Genomic DNA, 19,906 nt, shown 5'->3' with positions numbered 1-19,906 from the left:
GAAACTTCTCAACAGCTTAAAAACTAACACTTTTAATCTTGAATGTGTTACAGTAGATTTTTAAGCTACGAGTTTCACGTTTGATGTTTTCACAGAAACACAGAATTGTTGAAGTTGAAAGGAACCTCTGGAGATCACTTAGTCCAACCCCCTGCTCAAAGCAGCGTCAACTAGAGCAGGTCGCTCAGGACCGCGTTCGGATGGCTTCCGAACACCTCCTAGGATAGAGACTCTACAACCTCTCTGGGCAACGCGTGCCACTCTTCAGTTGCCCACACCCCAGGCACTTGTACGCACGGAGAAGATCTCCCCTGAGCCTCCTCTTCTCCAGACAACACCACCCCAGCTCTTTCAGCCTCTTCCTACATCACAGATGCTCCGGTCCCTGCAGCACCTTTGCCGTCTTTCACTGGACTCGCCCCACTCCATTCAGCTCGCTCTCGCGCTGGGGAGCCCAGGACTGGGCACAGCGCTCCAGAAGCCATCTCCCTGCGGTACCAGAGAAGCCGCATCTCTCTCGACCTGCTGGTGACAAGTCTTCTTCCTAACGCAGCCCAGCAGGCTGGTTTTGCCACAAGGGTGTGTGTTGCTGGCTCACGGTCAACTTGGCGTTGACCGGGACCCCCACGTTTTTTTCTACAAAGCTGCTTTCCAGCCCGTAGGGCCACCGCCTCTGTTGATGCGTGGGGTTATTCTTCCCTCTCCTCTGCAGGATTCTGCATTGCTCTTTGATTGCCCGAGCCCTCTGCACAGGACCCCCGTTGGCCCATTTCTCCAGCCTGTGGAGGTCCTTCTGAAGGACAGCACAACCACGCAGTGCATCAAGCACTCCTCCCAGTTTTGCATCACCTGCGAATTTGCCGAGGGTGCATTCTGTTGCATTAGCCAGATCATCAGCGGTCTTATTGTTGGACATCTACTTAATATAATTAAGCTTTACTAATGGCGTTAAAAAATTCTGAGCACGAAACCCAAAAATGTTCTGAAATCTGAAAATCAAAAAAGTTTCATAAACACTACATAGTCACTCGTATCACGCATAGCATTTAAGCATTAACAGAATCCGAACTGTAAAGACAGTCTTCCTTTCCCATACAAAAGACCTAAACAAGACAGTAAGAGCAACTTACTAAAACACTTCTAAGGTAACAAGAACATTGAGTCAGAATTACTAGTCATAAAAATCATTTCTTACAAACGAACACTAACTTATTTCACTGTCTCTCCTTAGCACAGCACCCAGTGTTGTAAAAACTATCCTCCTCACAGCTTTCATTACATGAAATTTTTTTCTAAGGCAGGCATCAAATCACTCGGTAATCAATCCCACACTTGAGAATTATAACCCCCTTTTACAAAGTATTTCAAGGCAATAATGCACCGTACTGACAAACTTTCTAGCTTATGAGCTACTGAGCATTCTTGCCTTGGCGCAACAAAAACTTGCATGTGCACTTTTAAATTTCACCTAACATCATCACAGTAAATACTTGAATGCTCTGCATATTAAGTCTGCTTGCCTTCCCTTGCCTACAGTTCTCTACGTTCTGACGACGGACACAGAACAATGATTCTGAAGCCAGCATGAATAAAAATAGCCATTTATCCTTAGCAGCACAGCGTAAGTGAGCTTCTGCTGTAGCGTACTGGGAAGCAATGACTGAAGAGTTGACTGCCACCTGTCTCGATAGAGCAACTTACAATCTGGAATCAGACTAAAAAACACTAGCAGGATGAATTTTTTACAGCATCTTGTGTAGAGGCCGGCCACGGACATTACAGAGTTACTTGTTCCACCTGCAACTATTTGCAGCTATGTTCCAATAGGAGTCAATTCTACAACTCACTCACAAGTTACATGTGAGTATGTAATGGCTACAGAAATCCCTAGGCTGAATTCCTCTAGAGACAGGAATAGAAAGTAAAAATCAATGTTCTCGCAGCTGCTGAAATCTCACACCCCCTAACATCATCTATTCTAACACTTTACCCATGGCAGTTAACAAAATTGCTGAGCCATGAAAGCTGGAAGTCAGAGCCAAAAATAAACCTCTGTGAAAGAATGATCTTGATGTACAGTTGCATGAAAGAGAGCAATCACCACAAATTGGAAAAAAATCAAAACAGACACCACTTTGGACAGCTGCCCTGGTCACTTAAAAACCCAGATGGAACTCATCTAGCCTTAGGCAGGGGATGGGGGTGGAGAAAAAGACACAGGAGAGAAAATATACAAGCTGGAACACATCTGAGGAACGGAAAGACAAGCAGAATGATCACCAATTAGCCTAAGGACAAGGGTCTACAGCTAACGCATTCTTGCGGTGATCACATATGGCCTCTCACCAGAGATCTGGAGCAGCTGGACTGGCGATTTGACTATACCATAATATACTGCAGCATCACATCCTTCTCTGCAGTCTAATCAAAACTGATATTCTACTTTTAGTAACAGAAAAAAATTACTTCAAATTCAGAAAAACAGGAGGTCTGGTAATTTGGCCAATTAATTCCATCGATGAACTTCTAGTAGGAATCATGTTTAAAAACTCATTTTTTCTCAATATGGCATTGATGCCTGCCTCAGACTTCTATTCTACAACAAAAACTAAGCATGGCAACAGTGCTTTTTCCAATCAATTATCTTTACACCAAAAAATACTCTTGCTGTAAAAATGGATCACATATCCTTTTACTGAGTAAGGCCACCTTAACTACTCCTGCTAGGTAATCTAAACTGTCCTATTCTCATCTCAAGTACATCTGACAGGTTAAAAATAAAGGCAGCAAGCAGGATTCATTCGAGTTTTCATAATTTCTTTAGAAAGCTGAGAGAGAACAAACCAATTGGCTGGTTCTGAATAAAGTATGCATAATAAACAAAACTAGATATTCTGTTATCATCTGTTATAGTGCAATCACACCTCTTTGGGATACTGCAGATTTGCATCAAAAACTAGTAATACCAATTAAGCTCTTTGAACAAGCTCCTCCCAACCTTCTAGGGAGGAATACCATATGGGAGTTCTGGGAAATACAGTATAGGACTTTTACTCACTGTTTTTTTGAAATTGTAATCAAACATTAAGGGAAAACAGCCTATTTCCTCAAGTTGAAGTTTCACTCATTAATATGGTTCCGAGAGCATCATATGATACATAAATTAAGCAAAACATCTTAACAGTTCCTTCAGCAGCGGTCTGTAACAGATGTCACTTCAAAGCCAGATCTCTAAAAAAAATCCGATATATTCTCCTTACCAGAGTACCAAGTGAAAGCTACACCAACATTTAATCAGACACAGAAGTTAAGTGGGGCACTGGTCACCTGGATTGAAGCTGTTGGGAACTCAAAGCAATTGAGAAACTTTCGTTTCATTCAACCTCAACACACCACGATGGGTTTGGATACACTACGAATTTGAGGTAATCTTGATCAAAAAAACTACTGTAAAAACACCATGTTTAGAAACCAGTTTGTAGATGTTGTGAGAATAGACAAGCTTTTCTTTAGAAGTTGAATGCTTTCACGTGAAGCAAAACCAGAGTAAGCACACACATTCTCTACCTGTTTGCTGAGCAAGTCCATCGACAGCTGGGGCTGAAGCAACCTTGTCTGTAACAGTTCATCCATGTTTTGTTTCGAATGTTACCAACAGGTCCACACACCAGAGGAGAAATACAACCAATTCTGAAAAATTACTGTTCCACTAGGACACACATTCCACATAACTTAGTAAGATCAGTCTCACCCTGTGAAAACCTGCAGCTATCAATTTTAGGGGCACCTGTGAAACTGAATTTTTCCCAGAAAAGTTCTCTCTCCTTTATTGATCTCTCTACTTTGTTGGATGAGCCGCTCACCGTTTAAGGAGCTGGTAGCATGATGCTTCTACAACACTTTTGCTCATTCTCTCATTATAACTGAAGAGCTTAGAAATGTTCAGTAGCAACAGGCTTATGACATGGATTGAAGCAAAAAAGGAAGAAAACTCTTTTCCTAATATTCTTCTGCTGTAGTTGCCAAAAGAAAACCAAGGTAAGGCATACAAAGAGTATGCACCTTGAAGTGCCTCCCGCCTACGACAAAACTGTATCTAGCACCGTTTCCAACTGAGGAATTATCAGATGGGTGCACTTTTATTACTACCACAACTATTCTGAAGCCTTGTATTATCGAAGTCTCAATCAAGACCAAAATAAAAATCAACAGTGATTGCCTTCCATAAACCTAGACATCCCGGTTTCACACTAAGAAATGTCCATACGCAGCTTAAGAATGGTAAGCACTAAATAGAGGAAAGCTAATCCAGAACAGAAGGCTGCACAGCGTAACTCAGAACACAACAAACTCATCAGAAATAGCCAGCAGAAATACAGAAGACAGGAGGATCACGACTGAGCAGGGGTGATAACCACAGTAAGATCGTAAATAAACGTCAGTGCAATCTCTTCTCACTGCAAGTGAAATACTAGTTCCTGGTTCTAAGTCCCTTAATAATAACCTGGTCTGGAGAGACTCAGCTACACTAATTCAGTAAATCAGCTGCGTATGAATTCTTCCCCAATTCTAATTACACAGTGCTTGTAGATGTTTTTATTGTATCAGGCACAAATTGAAATTCACTTAAATTCTGGTAAAGAGACCCTCTAAGATAGATTCCACTTAATATACTGGACAAGAAAGACTCAACTTAACCCCGCCAACATAATTAATGAACATCCCGACATGGCACACAGAACAATGACAATAGCGATCAGCACTTCTGTTATCAGCACTTTGCACCCTCCAGCAGCTGAATAGCACTCTATCACCTCATAAAGCCAGAGTACATTAAATCAAATCTTGTCAGTGTGATATTCCATTCCCAAAGCTACAGAGTAGCCAACCTGAAGGATTTCTACCACTTGAGAAAAAATAAAGCGCAGAAATTATTCTATTTTCTGATCTGTTTTACCTACCTTGTCCTTGAAGATATGTGGGTTTTGATACATGAAGTCACGATAGCTTTCTGTACGCACTTTATCCTATGATTTAAAGAATAAAAAAGCATTCATTTTCTTCTACTTAGGTACAGTATATAGTTCAAAAATGTTGAAAACCTTGCTTTTTAACTTAGCCTAAAGATGTTTTGTGGCTACCGTACTTATGCAGGCTCTGCAATCACCACACTTCCCATACGATATTCTTTCAGAATTTATTGTGTTTACAAATGAAGCCAGCTGAGCCTCTGGAGGAAAAATAAGAAATTAGCTTACAGTTTCCTAACCTGCTGCATTTGATTTTGGATGTTTCAAGCTTCTTAATACCTCTTCACCACTTTCTAGGAATAGCAGTAATAGAGTGGCAATACTGCAACAACTTTACATAACAACTTCTATACAATGGTAAAAATTTTGAGTCACGAGTTCACAAAACATTTTGTATCATTTTATTCTGACACTCCTGTGAGACAGATTCCTTCAAAAATAAGTTATGGATCAGATTAACCTTTTCTATTTCTGAACAAACTGCAATTTTGCAAGCCTGACAACAAGCTAGTAATTGCAGCTGTACAGTCCATTCTATGAAAGCCCAATATAATAAACAAACTTAACTGTAATACAACATGACCTGAGAAGCTGGAATGTTTTCAAGCCTATAACTAAATATTTATAGTATCTTAGTATATGAAAGCTAGCAGTATAGCAAAATCTACCAGCAAAGCCATCTATTAAAACATTGGTTCTCTTAATATGCATCAGCAGGTACGCAAATTGACAGCCAAGTATAGGGTTTGGAATTGCTCTTACAGTTCAAGTGTTAGAGCAAATTAAAAGAAAAATGTTAAGCTATTTTTATCTAGTGAAGACAAGCCTATAAATAATACTGAAGTACAAAATCCCATTGCCTATATTTAAGTTAATATTTTTCTACTGTGGCAGGTAAGAATTTTTAGAAATAATACAGAAAATAAAGAAATTTTCTCTAGTGAGAAAGAACACAGTCTATTTTATTAGAAAAACAAGATAAAAAATGGATACTGAGAACATAGGGTATGTTTATAAAGATTCTGGAGACGAATTATCTTGAGGCTTGAAAATCCTAAAATCTGGTTTTAAGTTTAGGAGGATTATCACACACACAGAGAGCCCAAAGAAACATTTAGGGATGATTTTAGAAAATTGTCCTTTAAAATTATACATAATTAACATGAATAAAAGAAATAGTCATCCTTTAAAAATCATATTGGTTTACTATGATGTTATATTCAGAGCAACTATTTTTAGTACTTCACCTCTATTGCAGTACATAATAGGCTTTGCTGAAACGACCAAAAAAGTTTGGAAAGAAAAAAAATAAAAATCAGAACGTTCGGCATCAATCGAGAAAGCAGTCAGCCAGAAAGCTTTCAGCCTTGCGTCCTGCCCACTCACGTTGCCTCAGCACTGCCCCAACTTAATCAATACAATTCTAGCTGCTGCCTCTACTATATGCACTGCTGCTCGAGCAAGCCATGGTCATTCACTTCAGGTCTCTCTCTTCATCAACCCCATTCTCTCACTCGCCATTTCAATGTAATGCTTTTTTTGTTTTGTTTTTAAATAAACTGGTAAGGAAATTTATCAAAGATGATAGTCAAGAAATTCTCAAGCAAAAAAACAGAGCAAGGGAAAGACTAGCCATTTGGCCAGAGTTAAGTAACAATACTCTTCACCCATCTCTGAAGTATTTGCAGCAAAGAAACCAAACTGAAACTTCATCCTACCACTACCAGGCATAAGAAAAAAAAGGTTTCAAAACTGAACAGTGTCAGAGACAGACTTAAAATTCAGACAGCAAGACTCCTTTCTTAAAAGTTTCAATGTAGCAAGCCACTATATTTATATAAATAAGGTAGACATAAAAAAAAAATCTAAGCGAACATCTCGCACATAGGAAAAAATTCAATGCATGCATGATAAAAAGCAATTGTTCTCCTACGTTAAGGAAAGTCAAAAGTCTTCTTAAAAGCATTCTGACAAACATTTCCTTAAACCAATAAAATACAATTTTTTACCAATCTCCTTGTGCAGAGATGGAGAATTATTATAAACTATTAGCAAACAGAAAGGCTTCCTCATCCTATAGCCTATAACATCTCAAACACCTTTAAAGAACTGCAAACTCAAACGTCTATCATTTTTATTTACCTTCAAAACATAAATTATATTTCTCTAGACTATACATTTTGGAAAACATTCTTCTACTTCCGCAAACTTCTCTGCGCTTCTGTAACACCCACCCCTCACACGGCCCCCCTTAAAATTAACCTCATGCTTACACTATTCTTGACACAGATTCACGTGTATTTCTACATTGGGGCCACTAAATCATTTACAAAGCAGAAAACTTTATATGCTACCTATAAGGACAAAGTCACTTCACAACTCCGTATTCTATCTCTACACTGGGCAGGAATTTTATTTATTTCTACGTGAAAACGGTAAAACTGTTTATGAATTTCACAACTATGATACTTTCTCTAAAAGTAAGCATTAAGAGATTTCGATTTACGTGTCAATTATAAGTTGCTGGGGTTTGTATTTGGGGTTTTTTTTTTTTAAGTTAAAAGGGCATACACAGGTTTGCCTTTGAAGAGTTTTAAGCATTAATTTTTTATCTTTATCATACAAAGGGAGCACACAATTTTTCAAACTGTTCAATGTCATGTTATCAATACACTAGACTGTGCACAAATGCCAACAGCTGCTGTTTACCTAGTGCAGCAGGAAACCAAAATATTTGAGAAATTGTTTTGCCTAACTAATTTCAATTGTTAGGAAAATATAAACTGAAGAAAAATATTCACTGTCTGTACCATGTTTTAGCCTTTATCTTTTAAGCACCCAGGAAAAAGCTGCTTTTGGCAAGGTAAGGTCGTAGTACAGATATCGTAATACAGTTTCAAGCCTATCTGTAGAGTAAATGATTTTATGTTCCTAAGGCTTCCCGTAAACAGCATTTATACAAAGGAAATAAAACTGAAAAGAGATCTCTCAACCCAACTCCTAGGAAAAAACTATCATGTATAAAAAGGGTTAAAAATGCAGCTGCTCTGCAGTATATGTACGGGCACACAGCCCACTTCATTACATCTTTCCTCTTTAGTCCTACTAAGATGCAGTTGAGATGACTTTCTAACCTTTAGCATCTCTTCGTGTATCCCATAATGCCCATAGGAGCTGAAGTAAACACCATCCTCATCCTCGTGAAGGTCTGCAATGGCGCTGGATGACGAGCTGCTCCCGACATCTGCGTTCATCACAAAATCCTGTGCAAATTGTCTGTAATCAATTTGAAATATACCCTTGAGACATGTTTATGGGGCCAAGAAAAGGAGGCGGGGGTAGGGGTGGGGGGAGAAGGGGCTGGAAAAAAAAAAAAAAAAAAAAAAAGAGGGCTCCAGGCTGCACAGGGGCTTTGACAACAATGGGACCAGGTTTAAGGGTGCACAGCCCCCCTCTGCCGGCTCCTCCAGGCTGCTGCACCACCATTCTCCCTCCATCACCCTCCCGCAGTGACCACTTTCTGCTTTCGACCAGCAAATATCAGCAGTAAAACGTTCGGACTTTGTTTCTGTTTTTAAGGAGGTATCATCTGTTTTGCGCTTGCCAGTACAAAAGCTGGGACCGTGTGTTTTAGGCTGCGTAACGCAGATTCGGACTCAATACACCAAACAGCACAAGAACTACAAACCGCAAAACGCCGCGTGAATAATGGAAAGTAGAAGAAAGTACTTTAAAACAGAAGCACTTGCGTAGAAACAAACCAGAGCTTAAAATTCAATTTATTACTTGAATTTCACACTGTTTTTCCTCCTCCGTGGCCCTGCATTCCTAATACTCACATCCTCTTCTCATTTCTCAAAGAAGTTTTGATGACAAAATACACAAATCAAGGTTTTTACCATGAAATCACTATTAAAAGCTGACAAGCAAACAGCTCCTACTATACCCGCAATGAAGTGAAAAAGTAAACGTGCTTCAGCCAGACAATATTCCTCTGAGGGTCTACAGTCCAACATCAGCAGAACTTGCATCCTAGACCTCTCCGAAGCAGCCAAAGCTCACCTTCAACGGTGGTCATACTTTCTTAAATAGGAACTTAGCATACAGAAGCTGTACGTAACATCTCATTAGCAGTACCCTCCTTATAGAACAACAAAACCAAAAATACTATTTCAGTCCCTGATTAACTAGTTTGGATGGGGAAGAGCAGGTGGTAAGGGGATTCATATTAGAAATTTCTCAATATCAGAAACTTCCTATACATGCTGATGTACAGGTAAGGTCTTATTTTTAATATCGCTCTTCACCCATGGCAGTTTGCATTTTCCTTACTTTTAGGTAAATATCAAAATGATAAAAATTGAAACATACAAAAAAATAGATTCTACGACATACAATTAAGTGTAATTAGCATTTTGTAAGATTTAACCCAATTTTACATTTCAATTTATTTAAAATGGATTCAGCCAATAGCTCCTCCAGCCTATGCACACAACACAAGTATCAAACAAACTCTAGAGACAGAGCTGCCCTCCTGTCTTTTTAATCCAGAAGAAAAAAAGATACGTAAAAACAAAAGCCGTCATCTCTCAACAGGGGACAGATTAAAAAAATTCAGGACATACAAGCCATGCTCTTACATCTCTAGATTACATCAAATGCTAGAGGTGACCTGATTCATAGAACTGTTACCATTTGCGGGGGGAAACGATGTCACGAGGCCTCCAGCTACCTCTCTTTCCTTTGTACACCTTTCAATTCTCCTGATTCTACAAGTCTACTCAGCCTAGCAAACTTGGAAAAACATTTCCGCAGAAATTATTTTATACGCAACTAGTGAGTGGCCTCATACTGTTATGCCCGGGCTCAGAAGGCAACAATCTCTAAGGAGCTGCTTGACTGATCCTGAACAGGCAGTCATTAAAAAACTTGAAATACTTTTTCCACATCTTAGTGAGTAAGACCTGCATAATATAATCACGTTGCAACTGAAAGAAGTTACAGTTACTCAGTCTCCCAAGAAGTCTCTGTGGACAGGTATAGCATGACAAAGCTCCTGGAACCCCAGAAGCTGAAGCCAGCCAACCAGCATGCCAAATACCAGTATAAATCTACTTCCATGACAGAAAACAATAGAAAAACAGGTTACTGTAGATTAAGGTCCTGTACACTATTCTCACTCCACATCAGACTTCCAAGCTATCTTTACTTCACAGAGGTTTACCTGAAAGGAAACACGTGTAGATGGTCTCTTTCAGTGAAGTAATCTCCAGCATGAATCACCATCACTGTGAATTACAGCATGTAGACTACTACAACACAATTGGTTCATCTGTCTATAATTTAAAACTGTGCTGCTTCATCAGATCTACATCTGCCTATTTTTGCTGCCAGCCAATCCCTGATGAATTGAAAAGCCTGCATTGACAAAGAAAAAGTAAAGGCTCCCTTTTACAACAGCAGATAATTTGATACACTAACCTCAAAAAGAAATCTATATAAGCCTGATTGAAGTTTAGAGAGCTGTGAAGAAATTGCAACTGATTACCTAAAAAGGTTTTTCTTTCTTTTAAATGAAAAAGAAGGGAACAAGAATAGGACAAGAAGACACACAGGAAAAAAACCCAAGTTTTCCAAAACAAAGAGTGGTCTGAAGCCAAATACACGTTTCTGGGCCATGTGCTTATTTAGCTTTTGTAAGCATACTTTGCTCTTTCAATTTGTGCAAGTTTTGTGCAGGTTTTACTAATCATCTACAAAATAAAAGTCAAACCTACAGGCCCAACACAAGTCATGAGTTTTACTCCATAGTTACATTCTACCACTTCTTTGAATTTCTCTTGGTCTTTAAACATGAACATCTCAACTCACCTAAAACACATCAAATAATAAAAAAAACCAAACAAAACTTCAGTTCAAACACTTACTTCATTTTTTGAAGATCATCTTGTGCTCTAGCCAAGGCTGCTTCTGCAAGTCTTGCTCTGTGTTCTGCACGTTTTAATTGTTCAAGGAGCACCAGGGTATCACTTAAACCATTAGAAGGCAAAACATTCACAGGTTCACAAAGATCTTCTATATCTGATGAAACAGGGATAAAAAAAAAACCTCACCTACCAGTCACATATTGCTTCACTGCAGCTCATAAACATATGACGTTTTCAGCGTTGCTACTTGTGCCTTTGGATGATTTGTAAAAGTAGTCTGTCTTACAAGAAGCATCACTGAATTTGATGGGACTAACCGTAGAACACAATACTACTCAGTAAAAGCTAGTATGCTAGAAGCAAGCTCTAAGTTAACAAAGCAAATAAATCCAGAATTCAGGCTTCTTTACATACCAGTGTTTGATTATTGATAAAAGAGACGTTAGGTTCCTCTATTTTTCCAGTTATGTTATCCTGAGGCTAAAAGGGCTGTTAAGGGTCGTGGTAAAAGGTAAGAAGGTATACACACTTTTTTCTTAATAATTAGACATTAACTCTTAATTTTCAAACCAATACCTTGGTCTTTTATAAAGCTTATGAACACACAAAAGAGCATAAGCAGAATGAATCGACATGAAGCAGTGCTTTTTAACTACCAAAGCTCAGACTCAGCACTACATCCCATTCACCTCTTGCTAAATTCAGCTGATGATTTCAACAGACGTCAGTGGATAACAAAATGGTGCTACTGTGGTTTTGGATATAGTAAGAAGTTACTGCCAGCTTATTGGGCAAAAGACTTCATTTAAAAAAAAACCAAAAAACATTTACCTACTCCTTTTAATCATGGAAGACTGACTATTTGGGCTATGGGACTGAAACAAAGCACAGATACTTAAAATAAGATTTCAAAGGTTCAGATGACACTCACAACCCTTTAGGCAACCGCAACGGCACCTCAAAGCATCTCCAAAAGTCTATAGCTTGGGCAAAGAGCACACATTGGGAAAGAGCCGATACAGCGAAACGTGAAATCCCTTAAGTAACCAACCGATGTCCTCTACCACACATTATCTCTGCTGTGGTGCAGCAGGGCTCACATAAAGGGCAAAACTGCATCCCAGACTGTACAGAGAAAAAAAATCCACAAGTCCTAAATACCTTACAGTTTAGGTGAAAGACAGGTGTACAATCAAGTGCAAAATAGGAAGAGAGTGGAAGGATCACAGGCAGCAAAAATTTCAAAACTCAAACTGAATTCTCTCAAAACCACCTGATAAACTGTCATGAGAGAGAACCTAAGGCTGCTTGCACTGAGCCCTAGAACCACTAAGAAAGCAGAACTCTTCTGTGTAACTGTAGTATCCTACGCTTCGTTGGTCCAAAATGCAACCTGTATAAAAGATGGAGGTATTTTCAACAAAGCAAATTACTCAATCCTTTCTTATAGCATACAAAAATGCATCTGATTTTAAATACCTATATTTAGAAACTTTAAAATTTTCATAAATCTTGCGATGAAGCTTAAGTAGAGTGCCTCTTTGATCTGCTTAATTATTACATACAGCTATAAAAATCTCAGTCATTAAAAACTAACATATAACATGTGGTAAAAATTTCAGAGTGTGACTTCAGCTAGTACATGGACTTTCTCATGTACCTAAGTCAACTGAATAATAGTGACGATGCTTCACGTGACACGAACTCTGCCAATACCACATTTACCCCACAACGCAGTACAGTCATACTGAAACGTATTTGTTTACCAAACTGAAGTAGGAGGTCATCTTCTAGCTCTGGTTTCAAATACTCCTCTCCTTCCCAAGGCAGCGGGCTGTTGAGACAACTCAAATATGCTCCTGTTGGTTTCTAGACAGAAGAAGAGCATGTAAGCTAAGTTTCTTTGAAAACACCAGCCCTTTGATTTCATTCAAGAAAATAAAGCAAATATCTGTTCTTCCACCCATTAAAATAAATAGGTTATTAATAAAATAGCTTTGTAGCAAAGGCTGAGAAAGATACTACTGCAAAGCATGACTAATGAGAACAGCGACGAAATGAAATTCTAGCTTCCAACCTGACTCTGACAATGAGTACTTACCTTAGCATAACAGACACTACCACCACGGTGACCAGAGCACAGCATAAAACTACACCTCTGAGCTAGTCTGGGTCCCAAAGCCCAGAAAACTACAGGATCAAGGAATTCAGTACAAGCAGTAAAGCACAGTAGATTGACAGACCTTGAAGGATACTTGGAGAATTACACTGCTATCAGGAAGCAAGTTTACTCAGGTGTTTGACTGTGTCAGACCCATAGCTTACAACAGGGCTAATCAATAAAGCCAAGATACTAATCATGCCAAATGTTTTTACACAAACAGCGCTGTAGGGACAAATGTCAGAAATGCTATATTGTCTCCAGTTTGCATCCGGCCAGTTAATACTTTGTCAAGAAAGGAGAGGTCAGATACTGGACTTTGGGTTTTCCATTTCGGTGTTTACTCTGCGTAGCTAGTTATGCCTTGAATAACTATTTGAGAGTTTAAATAAATATTTGAAGATTTAAGTTAAAAATGCTTAATTACATAAGATGGTATTAAGTCTAAACATAAACTTCAAAGCGTGTTCTTTGGTTGCTCCTTAAAAGTCACAGAATACACAAAACATAACCATACCTAAATTAAAACTGCAGGTTCCCATCGACTGTCCCATTTCTGCTATCATTTTAGCAGAGATTAATTTTAGGTTCTGCGATGTAAGGGACCAGGTGTTGTTCTTACTAACAGCGCACTGGGGGTCTGGCCAGCTCACAACCCCAGGAAAGACTCTTTTGCACCAACACACACGCGAGGACTGACAAACTTCAGTTATCAAGAAGCGAACTCATTACTGGAGCGCAACAGCAGAGTCAAAGGCCGAGATGAATTTACAAAACAATGTGATACTACATAGCATAGGCTTTCTGCAAGTCTGAACATCCTCTTCTGGAAACAATAAAATTCACATTAAATAAATGTATTTAAAATAAAAACAACTCCACATCTAAATAAACCAATAGCTGCTTTAATTCCTGTAATTTCTTATTTCTAGAAATATAAAATTTCATACAGTTATTAAAAAAGGGCAAATTGAAAACACAGCATTTTGATTTTCCATTCTTCAGACTTAGATTACAGAAGTACTATGTGGCACACCTACCTTTAATCTAACAAAGTTTATTAGTTTAATGTATCCATAAAAATCAAGTCCTGGAAAGACAGAAAGAAGAAAAAAAAAAGAAAAAAAAAGAGAGACCTTGCATTACAGAAAACCCACAAGCATTTTACAATGATATGAATACTAATTACTTGTTCAATTGGCCAGCTTCCCCTTGGGGTATACATCATTATCTAGTGCAGTCTTCCTATCTTAAGTTTTCCATTTACATTTTTCTTCTCTTTAGGACTAAACTAGGAAATTCTCGCCCTCAGGACAAATACATTTGCTGCAAATTAAGAATGGAAAATAGCCTATGAACAAGGATTTCATTCATTTGGCAAGCAAGTACATCAGGACAGCCACATTTATCTCCTACTAGCTACCTTGCTGATATTTTAAATGTTGTGCTGCTTTGTTCATAATTTTAGCTTTCATTTAATAAAATACAAATTGATCCTACTCATCAAGATTACACACCAATATTGATCTAAAACTGCCACCTTGCTCCGAAATAACAGTAGTTTAAATAGAATTACGTACTCTTGTCAAGAATGGTGAGGACATTGGATTTCCATTGGATTTTATACAGAAAACAGACGAGAGCTTACAATTTTACGTGCAGATTTCTAAATGCTTCGTGCGGTTCCCATCCCCGTATCTCTCTCTCCTTTTTAGAGCACGCTCTTAAAATTCTGTTTCTCCAAGACTGTTACCCTTCCCTTGCTTTCCAGTTTTCCTCTATATGCAGCAAGACGTGGATTTCAGGCTCAGTAGTTCAGCACTTACCCAACTCTTCCAAAGCCACCCCCACTTCACATACATCCTCCTATATGTACCTTCCTTCAGTCACCATCTTGGTCTAAATAGATAGCAGCTTCAAGTGAAAGGCAACCTCACACTTCAACTGGAAAGAATGAAACAGACGTCGAGGGGTACACCTTCCTATGATCACCTCAGGGAACGTAAGCCAAGACTGCAAACAGCCCCTTAAAAGACACCAGCAGTACAGCCCAGTTACTTGACCTTTGGGTAGATACATCCACTTGGGTCTCTGCTAAGCTCCTGAGCCCAACAACAGTATCGCTAGTCAGGCCAGAGCTCCCAATCGATCAGGTAAATAGCTCTTACTCCAGCATGCAGTGGGCTGGCTCAGGTCGATCAGGTAGGCAGTGGGGACTCAGCACAAGCCAGCAGAGATCAATCTTACTTTTGTTACTAATCAAGAGCTTTACCAATAGATAAAGCATCAGGGAAATAGCCAGCATTAAGGTAACATATAAGCGTTTTCCTACAATAGCTTATCTTATTCAATCTTTGAATCTTCAGCTACAACAAGGAAATCGGTTAGAAACAAGCTAATCTTTGCAATTCATTTTAAATGAGATGCTGATATGCAGAAGGAAATGACAAGTCGTGAAAAAAAAAAACTTACCGTGTTTCTTGATCACATCACAAACATTAAACTGATGCTCTGCCTTGCAGTGGGAGAATACACCTTCAGCAGAACTAAACAACCTGTAAATAACAAATTATTAAACATGCAGCATTAACACATATGTTGTTAACACTCTTTATATTTTATACATTTTTATATGCTCTGTTCTGACCTGCTAGGCAATGTGTTCAGAACACATCATTTTTGCCTTTGAGAAAGGATGAACAGACACCTGCTTGCTCGCATACCTCACAAAGAAGCTTCTACCTTGTTTGCAGAACATTTTGCAACAAAAGGTAATAAACCTAAAAATTTTGTTTGACAAAACCACAAACCCCGTTAACTTTCAAAAACTCCTTGAGAGCAAAGACAGCATTAAACCCGCAATCTATGAACCACACATACATGAGGTGAGCCGGCCAGCTAGATCTGCTGCACCAAAATAAAAATCTCATCTATTTACTGACGATGGGAGAAGATGACAAAAAGAATTCGAGAGAGAAGCTGCCATACTGCTTCAGGGTGAGGAGAGAGGAATTACCCGCTTTCCCCATTACTCCCTCCTGCAGTCAGGATTTCGCAGACCCTTAGCTCTAGAGAGGCGGTAGGTAAGTTCAACACGCTACAGAGCGCTGTTACAAACTACGTGCTACTTATTTTTCCGACGTGGCCGCCTCCCGCCGGCAAAGTTTGGGCGCTCGCACCCCACCCCCCTTCTGCCAAGGCCTCCGCGGGTACCACCGCGCCTCAGGAGGCCCCTCGGCCGGGCGGGGGGGAGCACAGCGCGGCCCTCGGGGCTCCCCCCGCCGCCCCACCTGTCGCAGAAGAGGCAGCGGGTCCGCAGGCCCTCGGCGGCGCCTTCCTCCTCCTCCTCCTCCTCCCAGGCCTCCTCGCCGTCGGACAGCTCGGGCATCTCCTCCTCGGCGGGCGGCCCGCCGGCCCCTGCGGAGCAGAGAGCAGGGGACCGTTACTGAGCGGAGGGAGGGAGTAGGGAAAGAAGAGAGGGGGAGGGAGTAGGGAAAGAAGAGAGGAGGAGGAAGAGGCTGACAGACCCACCTGCGGGAGCGGCTCCCGCCGCCCGGGAAGCCATGGCCCCGCCGCCGCCCCACGTGTGTCGCTTCCGGGCGGACGCCCCGCCCCGCCGGCGTACGTCAGCGCGCAGGGGGAGGGGGGCGGGCCCGAGAGGGTTAGAGCGCCCCCTGGCGGGGTCCTCCGGTCCCGGGGAGCGGCGACACCCGACCGTTGTTCTTCAAAGGCGCGGGAGCGGCGCCGGCGCCATCTTGTGGGGGGCCGAGCTGTGGAGCAGGGGGGAAGGCAGCAGCGTCCCCGTCCGCTCTGCTCCCACCTGCCCGCAGCCTCGACTGTTCATGCGTGGTAGCCCCACAGAAGGGAAAAGCAGGCAGGTGGGTAAAGGGTCACACCCTCAGCCAGGCTAAAATATGAGAGATTTACGGCTGCTTGGAGGTGGGATCGTACTCTGTGCGCTTGGCAGGTGGCTGGCAGCCGGGTTTCTCTTGCCTGCAAATAGCGCGGCTGCGATGGGAGAGTTAAAGGAAATAACACGTGAATATCAGCTTTTAAACAAAGTTTAGCAGCAGGCTTTTATAACCGAGGGCCTCGTTCAAATGCAGAAGTTAAAAAGTGGTTTAAAAAAATTACATAGAAAAACAAAGCTCGAGGGTCATCATCTGAAGAAGATAGTATTTGACATTCTAGGTAGGTTACCGAACTGCCTTTGTTTTCTCTCTTCATTTCCAGCCTGACAGAAACATGCATCTCTTCAGAACCAAATGGTGCCTTTCCACTGCTTCACATGGTGCTCCTAAATAGGACGTGGTGGAGGAAATGTCAAAGCTAGAATTTTTCCAATTTGTACCCTCAAAGTGATAAATTCACATCTGTGCTACTACAAATATCTCCAAAAACAATGAAATTACTGTTTCGCCTTGAATCTGACTACCTTCTGTAGTGGCAAGAGCAGAGGCATGCTGTGCATCCTGTTGGCACTGGTCTGAATCAGGTGGCCAAATACTGTTATTTGTGTGGTGTCTCATAACCAAACAAGGGTACAGTCTATTTCCTAACATGACACACTTAAGAAATCTCCCATATCTCATCACTGCTGTTAGACAACTGCACCTCCTCAGACATCATACATGGATTTATATATGTCAAATTAATAAAACAAATGATCCAGCCTCGCAAAAAGCTATAGTCATTTTTAAATAACATCTTGTACTTTTTGATCAAATCAGATATCTGTGAGTAGGTTACATATAATTCTTTTTTCTTTGCCCATTCAGTTAGAAATGTTAGGGTGCCTCTGCCTTGGCACTTCAGTTCAGGAGATCCAACGTGTCCTTTAAAAGCTGATTTGCCAAACTCCCCTACTTCCCATGCTTTGGTCCGCATCACAGTGTGGTCTCACAACACATCAGATGGGTTCCTTTTTCAAATGAAACTACCAGACTGCTCCAGGACTGCAGGTCATGGGACCAAACTACAGCTGCTAGCCCAAAGTTAAAATCTTGAAGCATCCAAGTACCGGGTTTTCAGCACCAAATGTTTTGCTACACTTGCTGTACCACACTATTTGCCAAGGCAGACATGGCAATAGTCTCCTCTCTTTTCATCTCCAATCTTGTTTTTCATAAGAAGCTATTCTACACAATATGTATTTTACAAAGGTTTAACCTGCAACAGCACTCAATCTCATTATGTAGCACTCGGCATAAGTGAAGGTACCAAGTGCTGATTAGTACATGATACTTAATTGTTGCTCAACAGAGGGACCACTAGCATTATTATCATTGCAGGTTTTGGTCATTTCCAGAGGGGTGGAACCAAGGGTCAGATTCTAGTCTCATTTTTAGAGTGCAAATTCGGTGGTCTTTGCTGAACAGAAAAATACAGAGATTTTAACCGATTGGTAAGAAAAAAAAAAAAACAAAACAGGGCGGTGCAGAATTCAAGAAGGAAACCTGAAAGTCTGAATTTACTTGTCCAGATTACGATCTCTGATTTCTAATCTGTACTTGTAAATCTGTCCCATGTAGCTTAATTTTCCCTTTCGCTTACCCTCCTATCTCTCAAAGCTAACAAAGAAGGTTTTTAAGTACGGTACTAATTAAACAGATTAGGCTTGCCTAGTTATAGGCAAATCCAAAGGGACTTGAAAAATGTAAATACAGAAACTGGTTTTAGAGAAAACCAGAATGACAGGTTTGAAAAAGGATCCAAGAGCTACTAAATCAGACTCCTTCGCAAATTCTGTTTTGTGTTTTGTTTCTAAATTCCATATCCCTTCAGAATTACTTCTGTAGGTATGACAAGTTAACACCCATTCCGCAAACGCTACTTAGGGGTGTAAACCAATGCTTCTCGTGGAATTTTTTTCCTTACGTAGTGACTCAGTATTACTCATTGAACTAGAATTAGTGCAAAATGCTGGCAAAATACTGCATACCCTTAGTGTGCGGAAGAAATCTAGGCAAGTCAGATGCTTCTACCTTATTCTCCTAAAGTAGGGTCTGATCCCATGAAAGAAACAGAAGTGATGCAGAATGATAAAACATACTTTTCCTCTGCTCTTGATCAAGCAGCTAATCGCAGAAATAGATTTAACAGCCACTGCTCTATCAGTAGTGCCGGGGCTGATAGCAGCAAAAGCAGAAACAGCAGCTTCTTTGTGTTTTACTGAAATTCTCCCCCACCAAAGGGGCAAGGGGTCACTGATTGCATAGTCTTTGCTCCATTGCACACCCTCAGCTATTGTTGAGTCCACTCGGAGAGCAACGGACCGAATGTGCCGTACAGCCTTGTAACAAAATCTTCTCTTTTATTATTGCTTGAATTAAGATTCTCAATAAATGTAAAGCACCTGTTCATTTGGGTCAGCGTATATAACATGTTGGGTGAAGACTGTATGAAATCCTTGCAGAAGTGTATAACTTACACCGGTACCTCTTGAAATATGATCATCTTTGTTACAATCTCCTAATCCTTGTAAAGGGATTTGCATGGTACAGGAAGATTTACAATGTAATGGATTACTATTTCATAATCCGGGCCAAGGGGAAGAAACTTCAAATATTTACAATTTTTTACTGCATTTCAAACTTTTTTCCAGATCTGGAAGCATAACACTGGGGATGCTGTTAGAGGGATTTTGCACACAAAATATGGTACCAACATATCGTTTGCGGGCTTTGTTTCATCTGGATTTCCAAGCATGTGTAGCTTTATCCCCTACCTGCGTCACTCCTTTGTGACCACAGTGCTTGTCATTATTCAAAAGCAAAGAAAGTATGTTA

General features: G+C 40.4%; 1 protein-coding gene across 3 annotated transcripts in view; it reads right to left on the bottom strand.

The window, feature by feature from the left end:
• PRMT3 (protein arginine methyltransferase 3) overlaps window positions 1-16,686 on the bottom strand; it is a 60,947-nt gene extending 44,261 nt beyond the window's left edge. For 2 of the 3 annotated variants that reach the window (XM_010563704.1, XM_010563706.1), the window contains exons 1-8: window positions 16,650-16,686; window positions 16,409-16,535; window positions 15,591-15,673; window positions 14,159-14,208; window positions 12,724-12,826; window positions 10,958-11,111; window positions 8,165-8,306; window positions 4,962-5,027 (exon numbers count right to left, since the gene is read on the bottom strand). In XM_010563704.1, the coding sequence (XP_010562006.1) occupies window positions 4,962-5,027; window positions 8,165-8,306; window positions 10,958-11,111; window positions 12,724-12,826; window positions 14,159-14,208; window positions 15,591-15,673; window positions 16,409-16,535; window positions 16,650-16,683 (759 nt within the window). In that variant the 5' untranslated portion in view covers window positions 16,684-16,686. Of the gene's footprint in view, window positions 1-4,961; window positions 5,028-8,164; window positions 8,307-10,957; window positions 11,112-12,723; window positions 12,827-14,158; window positions 14,209-14,307; window positions 14,370-15,590; window positions 15,674-16,408; window positions 16,536-16,649 lie in introns of those variants that run through there. The other variant, XM_010563705.1, reaches the window with a different exon arrangement.
• Between the last annotated feature and the right edge of the window lie 3,220 nt (window positions 16,687-19,906).

Source organism: Haliaeetus leucocephalus, unplaced genomic scaffold (assembly GCF_000737465.1).
Source record: "Haliaeetus leucocephalus isolate CR32 unplaced genomic scaffold, Haliaeetus_leucocephalus-4.0 Scaffold173, whole genome shotgun sequence".
NCBI classification, from domain to species: domain Eukaryota; kingdom Metazoa; phylum Chordata; class Aves; order Accipitriformes; family Accipitridae; genus Haliaeetus; species Haliaeetus leucocephalus.
This window is presented reverse-complemented; position numbering and strand designations above follow the sequence as displayed.